Source organism: Erinaceus europaeus, chromosome 1, assembly GCF_950295315.1.
Source record: "Erinaceus europaeus chromosome 1, mEriEur2.1, whole genome shotgun sequence".
Taxonomy (NCBI): Eukaryota; Metazoa; Chordata; class Mammalia; order Eulipotyphla; family Erinaceidae; genus Erinaceus; species Erinaceus europaeus.
Genome location: NC_080162.1, coordinates 105,466,420 through 105,488,256, shown reverse-complemented (window position 1 = coordinate 105,488,256; position 21,837 = coordinate 105,466,420). Strand labels below are relative to the sequence as shown.

The window sequence follows — 21,837 nt, the reverse complement described above, 5'->3', positions numbered from 1 at the left end:
ATACAAAGATCTTTTTACCACTTCTATTCACTATTGTGTTGGAAAGTTTAGCCAGGGCAATTTGGCAAGAAATAAAAAATATTGCTTTTGGAAAGAAAGAATAAAACTATTTTTCTTGATATATGTCATGTTATATATTGAGACTCCTAAGGAATCTACTGAACTGTTAGAATTCATAATAGAGAATATTTGGAGAGACACTTTTTTTTTTTGCCTCCAGGGTTATCACTAGGGCTCAGTGTCTGCACTATGAATCCACTGCTCCTGGAGGCTATTTTTTCCCTTTTTGTTGCCCTTGTTGTTTATCGTTGTTGTTATTGCTGTCGTTGTTGAATAGACAGAGAAAATGGAGAGCAGAGGGGAAGACAGAGAGGGGGAGAGAAAAATAGACACCTGCAGACCTGCTTCACCGCTTATGAAGTGACCCCCTACAGGTGGGGAGCCGGGGTCTCGAACCTGGATCCTTATGCCGGTCCTTGTGCTTTGTGCCATGTGCACTCAACCTGCTACACTACTGCCTGGCCCCCAGAGCAATATATATATATATATATATTTTTTACTGCCAGTTCACTGTCTTTTAAAAAAAATTTTTTTTATTTATAAAAAGGAAACATTGACTAAACCATAGGATAAGAGGGGTACAAAGCAATACATTCTTTTTTAATCTTAGATTATGACTTACCTGGCGATATACACTGGTAATTCTTACTGTTGTAAACACTAACTGCAGTTAATATCTTTTGAAAAAATTATTTATTTTTGGATAGAAACAGAAGTTGAGGGGGCTGGGCGGTAGCACAGTGGTTAATTGTACATGATGCAAAGAGCAAGGACCGGCATAAGGATCCTGGTTTGAGCCTACAGATCCTCACCTGCAGGAGGGTCGCTTCACAGAAGGTGAAGCAGGTCAGCAGGTGTTTGTCTTTCTCCCTGTCTCTGTCTTCCCGCCCTCTTTTGATTTCTCTCTGTCATATCCAACAACGACAGCAATGACAACAGTAGCAGCAACAATAAACAAGGGCAACAAAAGGGAAAAATGGCCTTCAGAAGCAGTGGATTTATAGTGCAGGCACTGAGCCCCAGCAATAACCCCAGAGGCAAAAGAAAAAAAAGAAAAGTTGAGAAGGGAGTGGGAAGACAGAGAGAGAAAAAGACCACTTCTTATTCCAGTAACAGTCTCTGGGCTAGACAAAGAGGATTAGGAACAGAATGAGCCAGTCCTGAAGCTGCCTAGGGACTTGCAGAGGATCTTGAGGCCCAGAGATGAGGTCTAGCCTGAGGCATGTGGGACCTCCTTGAATGGTGGTAGAGAGTTCATGCAGGAATGTGTGGAAATGCAATCCTACTCAGCTATTAAAAATGACGAATTCCCCTTCTTTACCTCATCTTAGATGGAGTTTGAAAGGATCATGTGAAGTGATCCCTTCCCATGAAAAGAGAAAGGGTGAATATGGCATGATCTTACTCATGGACACAAGTTGAGAAATAAGAACAGAAAGGGAAACACAGAAGTAGAACTTGGACTGGGTTTGGTATATTGCACCAGAATAAAGGACTCTGGGGTGAGTTGGTGGGGGGCTTTAAGGTCTTGGTGCATGGTGGTAAAGGAGGACCTAGCTGGGGGCGAGAGTGTTTTGCAGAAAACTGAGAAATTTTGCACATGTACCAACAACTGTATTTACTGCAAACCATTAATCCCCCCTCCCAATTAAAAAAAAAAAAAAAGATGTGCAGAAATGCAGGAACTGCAGTGAGCGACACGTACTGGGGTGGAGGGGCAGTCTGCTCTTAGCTCCCAGTTTCCTTCTGGGACCTGGCTGGGCAGGTTCTGAGCTTGTTTGTGCTTCCTTCTAGGAGCTCAGAGCTCCTGGGACCTCTCATACTTGGGAGCCCATACCTGGCTGGCATCAGTGGGGTGTTGCAAGCCCAGAGCCTCAGCTGCTCTCAGAGGAGGGGACCACTAGTATTTGACAGCTGACGTGGGCCCTTCCCTTCTGCTGTGTTCTCACCCTCTCTGCTTGAGACAGTTGACTGAGACTCTACTACATAAAGTTCTGTGGCTGAAAAAGTGGAAGGGGCAGCTTCTGTCTCCCTCTGGTCTGGGGAAGGGACTTGGGGGGACCCAGGGATATCCAGCATGAGGAGTCTGATATAATCTCTCTCTCTCTCTCTCCCTCACACACACACACACACACACACACACACACACACTGAGAAGGGCAGACAGACAGTGGAAAGAGTCTAGATGTCACAAAAAAGAGACAAATAAATAAGGGACAGGTCATGGGCTGGCGATCTGACTGAAAGGTGACAGAACCAGTTGGCTTTTAGGGAAAAAAAAATGACCTGCTGTGCGGGAGATAACATAATGGGTATGCAAAGAGGCTCTCATGCCTGAGGATCTAAAGCCTCAGGTTCAATCCCCACACTACTGTAAACCAGAGTTGGTAAGTGTCCGGTTAAAAAGGAAAAAAAAAAAAAAGAGAGAGAGACCTGCCTACCACCCACCCAATAATAGAGTTCTAAGCTCACATTAAAAAAATAGCTAAAACAATCATTTTGATGAAAGCCAGTGGGAAACTACTCTTGTTACTGGCAGTATTCTTGTGGGAAGATATATGCATCACTCTGGATTAATGACATTGGCAATGCCATCAGTAAACTATAGCTAATTTATCCCTCATGCTAACTGCTTTTCTCTTACAGGCGAAAGGGTCTGTGGTTCCGGCTGAGGAAAATACTTCTTTGCATTTTGGGGTTGTACGTTGCCATTCCATTTCTCATCAAACTATGTCCTGGGATACAGGCCAAACTGATTTTCTTGAATTTCGGTAAGTCTGTATATTCTCTCTCTCTCTCTCTCTTTTTTTTTGCTTTGATTTTTAGCAAGTTAATTTTCATAGTAATTTATATATTTCTGTATTAACCCAGGTCAAGAAATAGGACAGTTCCCAGAAAGCTCTCTGTGTTTGTAAAGAGAGTGGTTCTCTGGGGCTGGTGTGTGTGTACAGCTCACAGCTGCAGACCAGGCTCTTCTGTAACCTGGGAGGCTAGTAGTGCTGGTGGCATGGTCTTCGCAGGCTATTTGTTGGAGGACAGTAGAGAAGATGACCCTGAAAAATCTAACTTTCCCCACTTTTAGTTACGCCTTTCTGTAAAGAGAAGAAGAGTCATATTTGTAGCCCAGGAGGTAGTGCAGTGGCCAGAGTGTTGGACTTAAAAAGCATGAGGTCTTGAGTTCAGTTCTCTTCATCTCATATGCCAGGGTGATGCTCTGGCTCTTTCTCTTGTTAATACATAAATCTTCTTTTAAAAAAATAAATGGTCAGATTTTTTTTTTCTTTAAGTAGTATGACATTCTTTGATTTCTGTGGAATTCTATGCTCGTATTGTACGTCTCCTGTAAAGGTTGTAGTCTCCTTGAATTAAGTTGGGCCATGTGTGTGCCAAAGGGATTCATGTTTTTCTCCACGTTAATATTTTCTGTGGGGAATGTGGGGAGAGACAAGTGCAGAAACTGTGAAGTAGAGGGAATGGATGTCCATGTATGTGCTTGCTGGAATCAGCCTTTTTCTTTTTTTTTTTTTTTTTAGATTTTTTATGAATTTTAAAAATTTTATTATTTACTCTCTTCCTCTCTATCCCCCACTTCCCATTCGATTTCTGACTGTCTATCCAACAAATAAAGATTAAAAATTTTTTAAAAATTGTTATTATTTATTTGCTTGCTTATTTTTACCAGAACACTGCTTACCTCTGGAAACCTCAGGCATGAAAGTCTTTTTTGCATAAACATTGTGCTATCCTCCCAGCCCAGAATCAGCTTTTTAGGAGCATTGCTTTACAGCTGCAGATTAGAAGGGCTGGGAGAGGCCCATGCTGGGCGTGAGAGATGTGAGGGTAGGGCAGGTACTGGGCACCCGGCAGGCGCTCTGAAATGACCAAGTATGAACAGCAGTGGAACTTGGGGAGGCCAGCTCTGTGTGCTCACTGGCTGTGCTGGCCTGCAAAAAATAAGTTTGAGCCCAGTGTATGTAGGAGTTAGAGGACATTGCTGTGGAAGCAGCAAAGGAGCTGGTGAGAGAGATGAGGCAGGGCATGGGCTCTGAGGTGCAGGGAGAAGATAGACCAGAGGAGTCAAGTGGTTCCAGTAGGCAGTGCCTGGAACATGCCAGGCCAGATGTGGCGGCCTCTAGAGCTACAGGTCCCTTGCCTTTAGAAGCACAGGAACTCAAGACTCTGCAGGACTGGCACAGTGAGCAGAAGCCTCTGCACATCAGGGAGCAGTTACAGAGGGGAGTGGAGGTCATAGAAGCAGGCGCCTGCTCTGATAAAGTGTATGAAAGAAGGTCCTTTCAGGGCAAGAGACTGGCATACTTTAATGATGACTCTTCAGTCACTATCAGGCCACCCCATCAGCTGGGGCACTATTTGGAGAGTCCTGAGATTCCCAAACAGACATGATGGGCCTAGACCTCGAATAAATTCCTCTCTCCATTGTTTTGTTTTTTTTTTTTAAATAATTTATTTCTTTATTGGGGAATTAATGTTTTACATTCAACAGTAAATACAATAGTTTGTACATGCATAACATTACTCAGATTCCCATTTAACAATACAACCCCCACTATGTCATTCATCATCTTTCATGGACCTGTATTCTCCCCACCCACCCACCCCAGAGTCTTTTACTTTGGTGTAATACTCCAATTCCATTTCAGGTTCGACTTGTGTTTTCTTTTCTAATCTTGTTTTTCAACTTTGGCCTGAGAGTGAGATCATCCCATATTCATCCTTCTGTTTCTGACTTATTTCACTCAACATGATTTTTTCAAGGTCCATTCAAGATCGGCTGAAAACGGTGAAGTCACCATTTTTTACAGCTGAGTAGTATTCCATTGTGTATATAGACCACAACTTGCTCAGCCACTCATCTGTTGTTGGACACCTGGGTGGCTTCCAGGTTTTGGCTATTACAAATTGTGCTGCCAAGAACATATGTGTACACATATCTTTTTGGATGGATGTGTTGGGTTCCTTAGGATATATCCCCAGGAGGGGAATTGCAGGGTCATAGGGTAGGTCCATTTCTAGCCTTCTGAGAGTTCTCCAGACTGTTCTCCACAGAGGCTGGACCAATTGACATTCCCACCAGCAGTGCAGGAAGGTTCGTTTGACCCCACACCCTCTCCAGCATTTGCTGCTGTTACCTTTTCTGATGTATGACATTCTCACAGGAGTGAAGGGATATCTCATTGTTGTCTTGATTTGCATTTCTCTGACAATCAGAGACTTGGAGCATTTTTTCATGTGTTTCTCGGCCTTTTGGATTTCTTCTGTGGTGAATATTCTGTCCAAGTCCTCCCCTCATTTTTGGATGGGGTTATTTGTTGTCTTGTTGTTGAGTCTGGCAAGCTCTTTATGTATGTTGGTTATTAAACTCTTATCTGATATATGGCATGTAAAGATCTTCTCCCATTCTGTGAGGGGTCTCTTGGTTTGGGTAGTGGTTTCTTTTGCTGTGAAGAAGCTTTTTAATTTGATGTAGTCCCATAAGTTTATACTTGCCTTAGTCTTCCTTGTAATTGGATTCGTTTCATTGAAAATGTCTTTAAAATTTATGCGGAAAAGAGTTCTGCCAATATTTTCCTCTAAGTATCGGATAGTTTCTGGTCTAACATCCAAGTCCTTGATCCACTTGGAATTTACTTTTGTATTTGGTGAAATACAGTGATTCAGTTTCATTCTTCTGCATGTTTCAACCCATTGTTTCCAACACCATTTGTTGAAGAGACTCTGCTTTCCCCATGTAATAGTCTGGGCCCCTTTGTCAAAGATTAGATGTCCATACGTGTGGGACCTCATTTCTGGGCTCTCAATTCTATTCCACTCGTCAATGTCTCTGTTCATGTTCCATTACCAAGCAGTTTTGATGACAATGGCCCTATAATACAGTTTGAGATCTGGGAGTGTGATGCCTCCGGTTCTGTTCTTTTTTCTCAAGATTGTTTTGGCAATTCTAGGTCTTTTCTGGTTCCAGATAAACATTTGTAGCATTTGTTCTATTCTCCTAAAAAATGTGCTTGGGATCTTGATGGGGATAGCATTAAATTTGTAGATGGCTCTGGGTAATATATTCATTTTGATGATTTTGTTAATTCTTCCAACCCATGAGCATGGAATATCTTTCCACTTCTTTGTGTCTTTTTCAATTTCTTTGAGTAGTGACTCATAATTTTCAGTATACAAGTCTTTCACTTCTTTGGTTAGGTTTACTCCTAGATATTTTATTGTTTTTGTTGCTATAGAAAAAGGAACTGATTTCTGGATTTCAATTTCTTCTAACTTAGTGTTTGCATAGAGGAATGCCACTGACTTTTGAATATTAATTTTATAGCCTGACACATTACTGTATTGCCTGATGATTTCCAAAAGCTTCTTGCTGGATTCCTTAGGTTTTTCCATGTATACTCTCATGTCATCTGCAAATAAGGAGAGTTTGACTTCTTCTCTTCCAATCTGTATCCCTTGAATTCCTTGCTCCTGCCTGATTGCTATGGCAAGAACTTCCAACACTATGTTGAATAGTAATGGTGATAGTGGGCAGCCCTGTCTAGTACCTGATCTGAGGGGAAATGCTTCCAGTTTTTCACCATTGAGTATGATGTTGGCTGTAGGTTTGCTATATATAGACTCCACTATCTTCAGGAATTTTCCATCTATTCCCATTTTTTGTAGTGTTTTGATCATAAAGGGATGTTGTATTTTGTCAAAGGCTTTCTCTGCATCTATTGATATGACCATGTGGTTTTTGGTCTTGCTTTTGTTGATGTGGTGGATCACATTGATTGATTTACGTATATTAAACCAACCTTGCATACCTGGGATAAACCCCACTTGGTCATGATGAACAGTCTTTTTGATATACTGCTGTATCCGGTTGGCTAGAATTTTGTTCAATATTTTCGCATCTATGTTCATCAGAGATATTGGTCTGTAGTTTTCTTTTTTGGTTGTGTCCCTGTCTGCTTTTGGTATCAGGGTGATGTTGGCTTCATAGAAGCTGGCAGGGAGTATTCCAGTGTCTTCAATCTTCTGGAAGACTTTAAAAAGTAGAGGTATTAGTTCTTCTTTGAAAGTTTTGTAGAATTCATTTGTAAAACCATCTGGTCCAGGACTTTTATTTTTGGGAAGATTTTTGATAACTGTTTCAATTTCATTAGCTGTGATGGGCCTGTTCATGTTATCCACTTCCTCTTTACTTAGTTTTGGAAGTTGGTAGGTATCTAGGAAATCATTCATTTCTTCCAGGTTCTCTAGCTTGGTGGCATATAGTTGTTCATAGAAGCCTTGCATGATATGTTGAATTTCTGCAGTGTCTGTTGTGATTTCTCCTCTTTCATTTACTATCCAATTTATTTGCGTCTTCTCCCTTTTTTGTTTTGTGAGTCTGGCTAAAGGCTTGTCGATTTTGTTTACTCTTTCGAAGAACCAACATTTACTTTCATTGATCTTTTGTATGGTTTTCCTATTCTCAATGTTATTTACTTCTGCCCTAACTTTAGTGATTTCTGTCCTTCTGGTTGCTTTAGGATTCCTTTGTTGTTCTTATTCTAGGTCTTTGAGATGTGCAATCAGGCTGTTTATTTGTGCCTTTTCTTGTTTCCTAATGTGTGCTTGTATAGCTATGAACTTCCCTCTTAGGACTGCTTTAGCTGTGTCCCAAATATTTTGATAGCTTGTGTCTTCATTTTCATTGAACTCTCGAAACATTTTGATTTCTTCCTTGATTTCCTCTTTGACCCAGAAGTTGTTAAGAAGTGTACTATTGAGCTTCCACATTTTGGGACTGTTACTAATCTTTTGTTGATTGTTAAGTGTTACTTTAATTCCACTGTGGTCTGAGAAGATGCTTGGGATGATTTCAGTGCTCTTGAATTGGCTGATGCTGTCTTTGTGGCCTAACATATGGTCTATCCTTGAGAATGATCCATGTGGATTTGAGTAAAATGTGTATTCCAGTTTCTTGGGATGAATGACTCTGAAAATGTCCAATAGTTCTAGTTTATCTATCTCTTCATTTAGCTCCCTTATGTCTTTATTGATTTTCTTCCTGGATGATCTGTCAAGTTGAGATAGTGGGGTGTTGAAGTCCCCTACTATGATTGTGTTACTGTTAATATATTGCTGTAGCTCTTTCAGTAGAAGTTTGATGTATTTAGATGGCTTCTCATTGGGTGCATAGATATTAATAATTGTTAAGTCCTCTTGATTGACTGATCCTCTGAGCATTAAGTAGTGTCCATTCCTGTCTTTTTTAATCTTATCTATTTTAAAGTCTATCATGTCAGATATGAGAATAGCTGTTCCTGCCCTTTTTTTGTGAGCCATTGGCTTGTATGATAGTTTTCCATCCTTTCACTTTAAGTCTGTGTGTTTGTCTTGTTGAGTTAGGTAAGTTTCCTGTAGATAACATATTGTTGGGTTGTGTTTTCTGATCCATCTTGCTACTCTGTGTCTTTTAATAGGTGAATTCAGGCCATTGACATTTATTGATATCAAAGATTGAAGATATTTTAACGCCATTCTTGTAGAGTTTTAGAGTGTTTTGATATATGTCCTATTTGTGGTGGTCTGGTTGTTTATAGGAGACCTTTCAGAACTTCTTTCAGGGCAGGCTTGGTGATGGTTGCTTCCTTCAACTGTTGCTTGTCTGAGAAGGTTTTGATGCTTCCATCTAGTCTGAATGACAGTCTAGCAGGATATAGTATTCTTGGCTGAAAGCCTTTCTCATTGAGCACTCGATAGATATCTTGCCATTCTCTTCTGGCCTGTAGTGTTTGTATGGAGAAGTCTGCTGCTAATCTTACGGGTTTTCCTTTGTAGGTGACTCTGTTTTTCTCTTGCAGCCTTGAGGATCCTTTCTTTATCCTTATTCCTTTCCATTCTAAGTATGACATGTCTTGGTGTCTTTAGGTCTGGGTTAATTCTGTTTGGGACCCTCTGGGCTTCTTGAATCTTTTATGTCTTTGGTGTTGTCTAGACTAGAGAAATTTTCAGCTATTATGGCCTGGAGAATGCTTTCTTCCTCTGGTAAGCCAATAATTCGTATATTGTTTCTTTTGAAGTCATCCCATAGGACTCTGTTGTTGTTTTCAGCATCTCTTAATCTCTTTTTGAGATCTCTTACTTCTTTTTTAGTTGTCTCTAATTCATCCTCAATCTTGCTAATTCTTTCTTCAGCTTCATAGATTCTATTCTCTCTGCCCTCTACTGCTTTCTGGAGTTCATCTATTTTGTTGCCCTGCTCTGATACTGTTTTAGCTTGTTCAGCTAGTTGCCTTATTAGCTCAGCGATTTCAGCTTTCAGCTCTCTAATAACCATGAGATAATTAGAATTTTCTTCCATATTCTCATTTGTTGTTCCTGCATTTCTGATTACAATTTTTTCAAATTCTTTACTCACTCCTGTTATTATTTCCTTAGCTAATGTTTGGATGTTGAAATTGTTGTTTTGTGCTTCACCCTCTGGAGGACTTTTAGCTGGACTCTTGTCTTGGTTCGAGTCTCCAATATTTTTTCTTGTTGTTGTAACCATTTTATATATTATGTTATGAGTTCCCTTTATCAGTACTTTTCAAATTATTTATCACTATTGCCTGGATTGACTTGTGTCTAAGTAATTTAATTAAAGGGTTTACCGTGGTGGAAGTTAACAGTTTTTTCAATTCTTGAGTTGGAGCTCAGTGGTGTAAAAGCCTCATTTTTTTTTTCTTCCCTGTAGGCTATGGGAGTCTGAGGGATTTTAAACTATCAGTAGGCTTCTTAGCTTAATCACTGACTCCTGACCAAGAGATAAAGCAGGGTGTGGCAGATATAATCCAGTGGTTATGCAAAGAGACTTTCACAGCCCCTCAGCTATGCCACCGAGGTATAGGTCTTCTCCTGAGTTTCCCGGTTAGATCTCTGTCCCCTGGTGTCCCTCCCTGTTGCTGCTCCAGATTCTGAGGGTAATAGCAATGGAGACTCAGACTTGCACTTGGTGAGTCTCTGGGGAGTCCTTTCCTCCCTTCAGCTGTCCCCTTGTTGTGGAACAGACTGGAGGTGGTGTCTCCACTGATAAACTGTTGAACTGTTAGCAGTCACTTAATCTCTCCTTAGGCCCCTCTCTCCTCTCTGTCACCAGCCACGTGTGTTTGTACTCACGGGTGATTTACTGGGTTCCTGTGGTCATTCTAGTCCTGTCTTGTTTCGGTCCGGGTGGTCTCCTTTGGTATTCCTAGTTGATTCGGGAGAGGAGAGGAGAGAAAGCGATCTGTTGCTCGTAGCTCCACCTCCAGAAGTCGAATCCCCTCTCTCCATTGTTACTGGTCATCTCTATCAGGAACAACACAATAGATAGACCCCTTTGTGAGCCTCCATAGGACTTTGCCCTCAACTTGGATCAATAATGGTAGAGAATGTTCCATCCTCTGAAGGAAGGATGGACAACATACTTTGTGCTACACCTGAGGAAGATGGGTCGATATTGGGGCAGCTTGGAACATTCCTACTCATGACCACAGAATGTGAGCTCAGATCTACAGGGATGCTCCTAAGCTGAATATGAGCCCCAGATCACATCAGTTTAATGGGGTTTACAGTCAACAATATTTATACCCCTTTCCCATATTTGGGAGCTACTTTCTTCCCTGATCCAGCTTTCTGGTCCTTTTTCCAGCCGTGATATCATCTCCCCAGACAATAACTTGGATCCACCTGCATATCAGATGTCAGTCTCGGGTGGGGGTGGCGGGGAACTATTATAGCCACAGGCCCTTTGGAATATAACTAAAATATGCCTACTAGTTTACAACACGGAGACCCCCTCCCCCAACTCTTCATCTGCAGTATTCCAGCCTTTAGGTCCATGATTGGTCAACAATTTGTTTGGCTTTATATGTTAACCCTCTTTTCAGCCACCAGGTTCCAGATGCTAGCATGATGCCAACCAGACTTCCCTGGACAGACAACCCCACCAGTGTGTCCTGGAGCTCCACTTTCGCAGAGCCCCAACCCACCAGGGAAAGAGAGAGGCAGGCTGGGAGTGTGGATCGACCTGTCAACGCCCATGTTCAGCAGGGGGAGCAGTTACAGAAGCCAGACCTTCCACCTTCTGCATCCCACAATGATCTTGGGTCCATACTCCCAGAAGGTTAAATAATAGGAAAGCTATCAAGGGAGGGGATGGGATACAGAGTTTTGGTGGTGGGAATTGTGTGGAGTTTTATCCCTCTTATCCTATGGTCTTGTCAGTGTTTCCTTTTTATAAAAAAAAAAAAAAGTCCTTTCAGGTGCTTCTCTGGCATTGTGCCAGGGTAAGATCTGAGCTCCATGGTGTGACTGGGACACTTGTCACCAAGGCAGCCAAAACACAGCACACAGCTGGATGACATAGAGCACAGAGGCAGGCATCTTTTCTCAGATCCTCGAGACTGGATCCAGGAAACCTCTGTCAGCAGGACCGTGTCCCTCTGAGGCCTCTTCCTCACCTCTTCAGCCTCTGGTGGTGGCATGGAGTCCCAGATGTCCCTTGCTTGTGGCTGGGTCCCTCCCATCTCTGCGTCCTTCACCAGGGGACTGCCTTCTCCCACTGCCTTCTTTTCCTGTGTGTCTCTGCATCTGAATGTTCCCTTTGGCAAGGGCCTTGTCATGGGTGGGGGTCTGCCGAATGACTTAGTTCCAAAGACGTCATTGAAGACCCTTGGTACCAAAAATAGTGTCATTCTCAGCCACTGAGATTAGGACTTCATTTTTTTTTTCCAGTGGGGGAGATAATCCAACCTGCAGTGAGGATATCCAGGCTTTGTCAAAATGCACCTCTCTCATGTCTGGCCTTTTAGTCAGGAGCAGATGGCCATGGAACTTGCTGCTGCCTGCCAGGCCCCTTCCCGTCACAGAAAGCGGTGCAAGTGGTGAAGCAGATCTGCAAGTGTCTCTCTTTCTCTCTCCCTCTCTCCCTCTCTCCCTCTTCCCTTTCAGTTTGTCTCTGTTTTAGCAAAATAAATAGTTAAAACAATTAACAAGCTTTAGAGTAGGAGGAGAAGGAAGAGGAGAAAGTAAGATCAGCCAGAGCCCGCAGTACTTTTTGTCACTGTTCCCTTTGGGAAGTGACATATACAGTGACTAAAGTCCATCTACCTCGGGATTTATTTTTTTTTGCTCCAGGGTTATCTCTGGGGCTCACTGCCTGCACTATGAATCCACTGCTCCTGGAGGCCATTTTTTGCTGCCCTTGTTGTTGTTATTGTTGTTGCTACTGTATAGTACAGAGAGAAATTGACGGTGGGGGGAGACAGAGAGGGAAAGAAAGACACCTGAAGACCCACTTCACCGCCTATGAAGGGGCCCCCCCCCTGCAGGTGGGGAGCCGGGGGCTCGAACCAGTATCCTGCTGATCCTTGTGCTTAGCGCCATGTGCGCTTAATCCGCTGTGCTACTGTCCAGCTCCCGGGATTTGTATTTTTTAAGTTTTTCAAATTCCAACTAAATACTAAATAGATTATGGCAGTTGTGTACACCAGTAGCAGTTAGAGTGCAGGGGGAGCTTGAAGCACCACCAGCCCAGCCCAGGCCTGGGACACACACAGCTTGTCCTACTGAAGCTGATGTTGTTGCTTATCTTTGCAGTGATAAAATGGAATTGTACAATATAGAGCAAAGTTATGCTTATTCCTTGCTGTATCAGTTACCATTGTAACTATTATGGAAACAAGTACTATGTGGGGGCCAGGTGGTGGCGCACCTGGTTAAGTGCACATGTTATAGTGCACAAGGACCCAGGTTCAAGCCCCAGTCCCCCACCTGCAGGGGGAAAGCGTTGCGAATGGTGAAGCAGGGCTGCAGATGTCTCTTTCTCCCTCTCTATCTCCCCCTACCTTCTCAGTTTCTGGCTGTCTCTATCCAACAAATAAAGATAATAAAAACAAAAAAACTTTTTTATTGATTTAATAATGATCGAAAAGACTGTAGGATAAGAGGGGTACAATTCCACATAATTCCCAACACCAGAGTTGTGTATCCCATACCCTCCATTGGAAGCTTTCCTGTTCTTTATCCCTCTGGGAGCATGGACTCAGGATCAATATGGGGTGTGGAAGGTGGAGGGTCTGGCTTCTGTAATTGTTTCTATGCTGGACATGGACATTGACAGGGCAATCCATACTTCCATCCTGTTTCTATCTTTCCCTAGTGGGTCAGGGGTCTGGAGAAGTGGGGTTCCAGGGTGCATTGGTGAGATCATCTGTCCAGTGAAGTCAGGTTGGTGTAATGGTAGCATCTGCAACTTGGTGGCAGAGTACTAGAGCTGAAGGGTTGACATTCCATGCCTTGTGTCTCTAGGCACAATCCGAAGTGAAACATGTTGAGGTGGTACTGGTTGCACTGAAAAAAAAAAAAGAAAGAAAGAAAAGAAAAAGAAAATGTGCTATGTGTAGTTCATCCAGGTCAGTGTAAGATGAGTCTCTGGCTGACAGTTCCAGCATTTCTGAAGGCGGGCAGATTGTCTGTCTTGTTTAGGGCTGAGTGAATTGCTATTGCATTGTTCCATCTGACATCACTGTGCTCTGGAGTGGTTCTGAGGTTACACACACCCCCCATACCCACACCTCTTATAAAACAGCACCAGTCTCTTGAGAATCCCACCTCCCTGCCTCATCCTCACACTCAGTTGGTTCAGAGGCTCCAGCTCTAGAACCCACTGTCCATCTGTGACCTTTGTCCTGTTCTTGCATCTGCACCCTGGCTTCAGCTTATGGTCATCACTGCATTGCCTCTAGGCCTGGCTGGTGTCCTAGTCTGCAGCCTCCTGCTCCTCAGGCCTCTGTAAAGCCTTTTCTCCTCTTCTGCTTCTCACACCTTCAGCACCCTCGCCCTCTAGGTCCTCACCATGCTGGGAGGTCTGTGTGCCAGCACAACCTTGTTCACACCCCTACTTGGGGCTTAAGGCTCCAGAGCCCTGTCACGGTGACATTAGAAAGTGCTTGGCAGGAGTCGGGCGGTAGTGCAGTGGGTTAAGCGCACGTGGCGCAAAGTGCAAGGACCGGCGTAAGGATCCTGATTCAAGCCCCCAGCCACCTGCAGGGGGGTCGCTTCACAAGTGGTGAAGCATATCTGCAGGTGTTTATATTTCTCTCCCCCTCTCTGTCTTCCCCTCCTCTCTCCATTTTTCGCTGTCCTATCCAACAATGATGACATCAATAACAACAGTAATAACTACAACAATAAAACCACAAGGGCAACAAAAGGAAATAAATAAATATTTAAAAAAAGAAAGAAAGTGCTTGGCATGGGGATATTTCCTAAGGAGCCCAACATACCCATCCAAAAAGACTTGTGTATACCTGTGTTCTTAGCAGCACAAGCAACCCAGGTGTCCAACAACAGATAAGTGGCTGAGCAAGTTGTGGTCTATATACACAGTGAAATACTACTCAGCTATTAAAAATGGTGATTTCACTGTTTTCAGCCCATCTTGGATGGAGCTTAAAGAAATCATATTAAGTGAAATAAGTCAGAAACAGAAGGATGAATATGGGATGATCTCACTCTCAGGCAGAAGTTGAAAAACAAGATCAGAAGAGAAAACACAAGTAGAACCTGAACTGGAGTTGGTATATTGCACCAAAGTAAAAGACTGGGGTGGTTTGGGAAGAGAGTAAAGGTCCTGGAAAAGAATGACAGAGGACTTAGTGGGGGTTGTATTGTTATATGGAAAACTGAGAAATGTTATGCATGTACAAACTTGTATTCATTGTCAAAAAATTCTTGACAGGGGGTGGACAGTAGTGCAGTGGGTTAAAGTGCACATGGTGCAAAGAGCACGGATTGTCATAGGGACCCCATTTCAAGCCCCAGCTCCCCACCTGCAGGGGGGTCGCTTCACAAGCAGTGAAGCAGGTCTGCAGGTGTCTGTCTTTCTCTCCCCCTCTCTGTCTTCCCCTTCTCTCTCCATTTCTCTCTGTCCTATCCAACAACAACAGCAACAATAACAACAGTAATAACAACAATGATAAGCAAGGGCAACAAAAAGGGAAGAAGAAAGTGCTTGACAGGCCCAGGCAGTGGCACACCTGGTAGAGCATAAATGCTACTATGTGCAGGGACCTGGGTTCAAGCCCCTGCTCCCCACCTGCAGGGGGAAGCTTCACGAGAAGTAAAGCAGGGCTGGCTGCAGGTGTGTCTCTGCCTCTATTTCCTCCTTCCCTCTCAATTTCTCCCTGTTTCTATAAAAATAAAAGAAACCACAACATGAAAGGAAGAAGGAAGGAAGTGCTTGGCACTTTTTGAGATCATCATGCATTCTTTGTGACTGTTTATGAGCACATACATGCGTGTACATGTCATGCATTTGCCTCATTAACTTTTATTTTTTATCTCTTTGTTCCCACAGTGAGGGTTCCCTATTTCATTGACTTGAAAAAACCACAGGATCAAGGTTTGAATCACACCTGTAATTACTACCTACAGCCAGAGGAGGACGTGACCATTGGAGTGTGGTAAGCGTCATCATCTGGGGCATCTGCTGCAGGCGTGGGGGGGGGGCGCGGTTTCCTCAGGGTGTTTGCTGTAGGGGGTCCCCTCAGGCCTTCAAGACCCCATGCTTCCTTCCTCACTCTGTTTCCAAAGGGCAGATCCCAGCTACATCTGGGAGGTGGCACTGAGCTTCATTCTGAGATTCTCTAGACAACGAAGGCTTTGTGAACCAAGCTGATTTTTTTTTTTAAAAGGGAAGTCTGATTTCTATGAAAAACAAGCCCATAAAAACAAAAAGATAATAGACTCAGGCTGTCAAGAAGTGTGTGACGTTATCTTTCCTTTGCAGAGAAGTGATGTCCAGAGATTGAAAATAACTTGATGTCTTGTCATGTGCAGCGCTTTTGGCAATATACAGTGGGGTGTTTGCCACTGGCTGCGCGTTTACTTTTTAACGAGTACATTGGACTTCGGCTCCATGGCTTCTCTGTTTCCTTGGAAAATGTTTTAGTCTTTCCGTCTTTCTTTTATTCTTCCTTCCTTCCTTTCTTTCCTTTTTTTTTTTTTTTCCCTTTTCCTTTTCCTTTCCTTTCTCCCTTTCTTTTTCTGTGGATAAGTGTCATTTCTGAACAACCAAACTGACTTAAGCCTACTCAAACCTTCTAAACCTCTTCCATTTTCTGTTCTCTTGGAAGCAGCCCTGAATCATTGCCTCTTTATCTCACTGGCTTTCTTTAAGGAGCCATAGAGTCTGCCCTGTCTCAGCAAGCTGCTATGTGTGTGAGGAGTTTCTGAATGAGTTGCTGTGAGTAGCTCCCCAGTGTGACTGCAAGGACACTGAGGGCTCCCCGGGAACCAGCCTGGACTGAGACCATGAAACGAGAAGGCAGCCAGCATGTTGAGGTGCTGATGCCATCATCAGTCTCTTGATGATTCTCATTTTATTCAGGGTAGGACTTCTCAGATGGTGTGGGCTCACAGGACACTGCTTCTCCTCAGTCAGCAGCTTGGTGTGCTGTGTGTGGAGCTGGTGGTGGGAACTTCTGGCCCCTGATGGCTGCTTCTGGGGGCTGTGCATAGGGAGGGGCTCAGGATTAACTATCGTTAGAGCCCTTCTCACTGTTGCGGGTGGGGGGGGGGTATTTGTGCTGTGAGTCTGAATGTTCTTTCGGGAATCCTCCAGAAAAGCTGTATTTGTAAGTGCAGTGCAGGGTCTCCAGGCAGTGACAAGCACACTGAATCCTGGTTCTGTTGCCCATCATCCCTGTCCCCTGTGCTGTCTGGGTGACAGTGTGGGCCTTTGGGTGACAGCAGATCAGCTACCCCACCTGCACCTCACCTGTCACAGCTGATAATCCTGGGGTTGCACAGTGTCACACACCCCCGCCAAGCTGTCAGACCTGGTGTCTGGTGCTGCCTGGCTCTATCTGCACAGCCAGTTCTCACCCTGATGTCCATCTGCTGTTTCCAGGCACACTGTCCCTGCAGTCTGGTGGAAGACGGCCCAAGGGAAGGACCAGATGTGGTATGAGGATGCCTTGGCTTCCAGCCACCCTGTCATCCTGTACCTGCATGGGAATGCAGGCACCAGGTGAGGCAGGAAGCCCCTGAGGGCAGGCAGGGCCTGTAGGGCTCAGCTGTACTGACCCAGCACAGCAAGGGAGAGACATATCACTTGGTAGGGTGTCTGTCTTGGTTTGCACATGGCCCAGGCTTTAACCCTGCCCCCATGCAGGGGATGCCCAGTATGGAGGAAGTTCTGGCCCTGTGGTACCTCCTTCTCTGTTTCTCCTCTGCGTAAAAAGGTATCCCAGGGTCAGCCAGTCACATTGTGCTTGTATAGGCCTTAGCTTTGTTAAAAATAATAATAATAAGTGATCCTGGTGCTTCTGTGACTGTGGGAAAGGCAAGGTTCTGGGGGTACTTAGGGAGAGGGAGCCTTGGGGAAATGGACACAGATTCTAGAACGCAGCAGGCTGTGTGTCAGGAATGGGCTGTTTCCTCAAAACCAATGTATGAAGCAGATGCATGAGGCTATTAGCAGACAGCCCTGGGCAGGGGAAGAAGTGGCATTGCAGTTGCAGGAGGCTCATCAGGAATCCCTGGGCAGGGGAGGAAGCAGTTGGCATCAGTGACCAGATGCTTGGCTGCGATAGCTGTGTCCTTCTGGCCATAAAGGGCTGAGTGTCTGAGGACCCCTGGTTTAAGGGGCAAGGTTTCTCAGCAGAGAGGGAAGTTGTGCTCTCTCTGGGGAGGGTCCCGCCAGCAGTTAGAGATATAAAAAGCCTCAGTGGGCTACCCTGGGGAAAGAAGTCTGAGGTTTGCTGGTGGGTTGGCACTTGGTCATGGGGTGTAAGAGGCAGCGAGTGCCCAGAAGAGCCAATAACGTGGGGTTGTGGCTGAGGTAGAGGGACCCAGAGACCGCAGGAGCCAGCATGGGTTAGCTCAGCTGTGTGGCTGTCTGCCTGGTCATGCCTGGGCTTATCCTTGCTCTCTTGAATGGGTCCAGTGGCTTCAGTAGCTCGTCTTTCTACCTAGCTGGGGTGAAGCCTTCACCCCTAGTCAGTGGTGACTGCTCCACCTGTCAGGGGCCCCTTGTTCAGAAGAGCCTGGGAGAGCAGCGAGGGCCAGGGAACAGGTGTGTACTCTGAGTGCTGTGCTGCCTGCCACCCCACAGGTTTCACTACTCAGCCTCTTCAGGCCTTGAGAGAGTGTGAGGTGGAGCCACTGCAGGGCCAGGCAGGGGCCAGTGTGGTGTGCATGGCCATGAGTGGGGCTGGGAGCAAGAGGGGAAGAATGTGTAGCCTTTGCAGAGGAGGCAAGACCAGCAGGTGTCTAGGGGGCAGGGTTGTGCAGGGACAATGTGAAGTTGAGGAAAGGCTGTGCAGAGGACATTGGGGAAGTCGGGGACGGGCTGTGCAGAGGACGTGGGGGAAGTCGGGGACGGGCTGTGCAGAGGACATGGGGGAAGTCGGGGACGGGCTGTGCAGAGGACATGGGGGAAGTCAGGGCAGCTACAGAACAGTGTGCTCAGCTCTTGATCCTGCCTGAACTTGGAAATTTGCTGTCTAATCTGTCTGGAACAAGTTATAGCAGCTTTCTCTTCTGCTTTTCAAAGAACAAGTAGCAGCAGATAATTCCTTTAGCCACCTGTCCACAAATGAGAAAAGTTTGTGGTTTACTGTGAAAGTCAGTTATACTGACAGTCACATGATAGAAATAGATATTTAGCCATAACTTCAGGGTATTTCTAAAGTTTTTATTTTTTATTTTTCATTAACACAAGAGAGAGAGAGTGAGAGAGAGAGAAAGAGAAAGAGAAAGAGAGGCCCGCCCAGAATATCACTCTGGTACGTGGTATACCAGGGATGTTATACAGGACCCCAAGCTTTTTTTTATTTAAATTTTTCATTATTTTTATTTATTAACTAAAGACAGCCAGAAATTCAGAGGGAAGGCAGTGACAGAGAGGGAGAGAAGTAGAGATAGCTTTCCTTCTGCAAGTGGGGACCAGGGGCTCAAACCTGGGTCCTTGCGCCTAGTAATGTGCCCTTAACCAGGTGCACCCCCACCTGGTCCCCCACCCCCGCCCCAGGCGTTTTTCACACCCAGTGCTCTAGCCTGTGTCACCACTCAGCTCACTGATCATTGTAATGCCAGAGGGATAGTTTGATTTGGGAGTTTTGCTGCTCCCCCATCCCCTTCAAAGTGGGCCTTTCACAGCCCCCCTGCTGCCCTGGGGGTCTTGCTGCTCCCTGAGTCCCCCAAAGGTAGCCTTTCACTGCCCCCTCCCTACCATTGGGTCCTTGGCATGTTGTCTCCATCTGTAGGTGCAGGTGGCCCTGAGCCATGCAGCCTCACCCCTGCTCCCCCACCAGCCTGTGGCCCCACCCCTGTTTTTCCACTGTCCTGTGGCTCCACTCCTGCTTCCTCACTAGACTATGGCCTCACCCCCACTTACCCACTAGGCTGTGGCTTCACCCCTGCACTTTGACCAGGTTCTGGTTTTGCCCCTGCGCTTAGGCTGCAGGCTCACCTTCCTCTTTCACCGCACTGTGGCCTCAGCCCTGACCACTCCTGGGCACAGCAGGCTTGGGGGGGCCCTGGCTCCCCAGATGCAAACCCCCAAGGCTGCCACACATTGTGTTTACTCTGACTTACTCTTTTTATGCAAGGTAATGACTTTGGGACGTTTAGCAGAGAGTTACCATGAACCCTCCCAAAGATACCTGAGATCATTTTGTAATGCTTCTTTCTGGTCTGGAAAGTCATTCAGTTATCTGCTTGTGGTAGGTCTCTGGGGAGGTAAGGATCAAGTCAAGTGCAAGAGGCACCTTTGCTGCTGTCTGCACCCATGGGCCCTGGATGCTGGGAAACAGGTGGAGGGACTGGGCGGAAGCAGCCACAGTCGGGCCTGTGGTGTGTGCTGTGTGCTGTGTCTTCTTCCTGTGTGTGCTCTGTGTCTTGCTGAGTGTGTTCTGTGTTCTCTTGCTATGTGCCTTGTGTCTTCTAAGTCAGGTGCTGTGGGTGTGTGTTAGCAGCAGAAGCCAAGGCAAGGTGGTCAGCAGGTGTATCCTGAGTGTGAGACTGTCTTTCTGCTTGGCATAGTGCTGTAGGAGATGCCAGGCTACCCCCATGGAGACTGTCATTACACCATTGCCCCTCCCGTAGATCAAGTCACGAAGAGCCCACAGGCTGCGGAGCAGACCAGGGCCTGCCTCTGAGAGGACACAGTGACTAACGAACTGTCTTGTTTCCTTCCCCCTTGTACTCTAGAGGAGGCGACCACCGGGTGGAGCTGTACAAGGTGAGTGAGGGTAGCACAGGAGTGTGGCAGGGCAGGGGGCAAGTCCACACTTGCGACGAGAGAGCAGAACTTACATGAATGTGATGGACCCAGCTCACATGTCAGGGCAGAATCCATGCGCTTCAGAAATGGTGTTGGGAGTGTTCTTAGTCTTTGTGTGGCTCATACAAAAGGAGTTTCCAGGAGGTTGCCCTGGACTTCTGATGGGCAGCTCAGAGACTTTAGTATTCTCACCTCCCTGGGAAGTGCAGGCAGATCTGAGTCAGACTCCAGCCGGCTTGCGGAAGCAGGTGAGTGGGCAGGACACAAGTCTGCACTTGTACTTGGCCCATGTCCTCACTGGAGCACTCGGGTTCAGAGTCTAAAGTGTGTCCTTGCCGCCAGCTTCCCCAGGGCCACGGCATCTCCCTCATCCTTCTCTTGGGCATCTGCATTTGCTCCCAGAGCACAAGGGTTCATAGTGGCTGTGTGGGATTTCTCCATCTCACACCAGGTGACTTGCTGTTAGCTCAGATTTGCCCAAGTGAATGACGTCAGGGCAGGGAGCGAGAGTGCGTAGGAGCTGTCAGTTCCTGTTGGAGCCTTCCTTGCAGGGGAAGGGTTGACGCTGGGAGCACGTGTGGCTATGGACGATGCAGGCTCTAGGAGCTAACAAGAAGCACTGCAGGCTGCCCTGAGCGAGCTTTCTTTCCAAATAGAAAGGAGCGTACCTGCAGGCAGTAATGCTGGGTGACACACACCTCAGATAGGAGCTATGGAAATGAGAGGGACTACTTCGTGTGAAAGGATTCAAACCAATCTCAACAAAAGCCTCATGTCGAGAGCCATTCCCAGATGTCTTCTCTGCCTGGATCTCTGGTGGTCAGTGCCATGGATGTGAGGGCTGGCTGCCCATGAGCACAGCGTGGGTGTGTGTTAGCAGCAGAAGCCAAGGCACTGCGGTCAGCAGGTGATCAGCAGCTTAGATGATCCAACTAGCAGCAAGCAGACAAGATGGCAGCATCTGTCAAGTCCCCACTGAGCAGGGCACCAAGATAGGAAGTGGGGTGGGTCTAGTTCCAGGCAAGTGCCCTCTGCCTGAGACATGTGAGCTCAATGTCCTGAGGCTTGTCTTTCACTTTCTAGGTGCTGAGCTCCCTGGGCTACCACGTTGTCACCTTTGACTACAGAGGTGAGAGTCCTTGTAAAGAAATAGCTCCAGCACTTGCTTCCTGTGGGCTTGTGATGGGTGACACCCCCTCTTCCAGCTTCCCACCCCCAGGTTGGCAGGCCAGCAGCTGTGCTGTAACCTGTGGCAGCTTTGAGCTTGTTGGGGTGTGGAGGGCTCAGGTACCCATGTCCTGGGTGTCTGTCCTGGAAGAGAAACATGGTGCCTGGATGCTGGGCCTGTGCCCTCTGCTGGCAGCATTTCAGTTGTGAAAAATGCTGGGGTTTTTTGTTTGTTTGTTTCTGCTTGAATTTACTGTCCCCACAACTAGATTTCAGGTGTTTTATGCTCACGAGAGCTTGTCTTATTG

The 21,837-nt window shown here is 45.9% G+C and overlaps 1 protein-coding gene across 3 annotated transcripts in view; it reads left to right on the top strand.

Moving 5' to 3' along the window:
- ABHD12 (abhydrolase domain containing 12, lysophospholipase) overlaps positions 1-21,837 on the top strand; it is a 71,210-nt gene that overhangs the window by 32,331 nt on the left and 17,042 nt on the right. For all 3 annotated transcript variants that reach the window (XM_060192439.1, XM_060192434.1, XM_060192427.1), the window contains 5 exons: positions 2,707-2,831; positions 15,431-15,536; positions 16,985-17,104; positions 20,290-20,320; positions 21,446-21,491. In XM_060192439.1, coding sequence (XP_060048422.1) covers positions 2,707-2,831; positions 15,431-15,536; positions 16,985-17,104; positions 20,290-20,320; positions 21,446-21,491 — 428 coding nt within the window. The remainder of the gene's footprint in view (positions 1-2,706; positions 2,832-15,430; positions 15,537-16,984; positions 17,105-20,289; positions 20,321-21,445; positions 21,492-21,837) is intronic.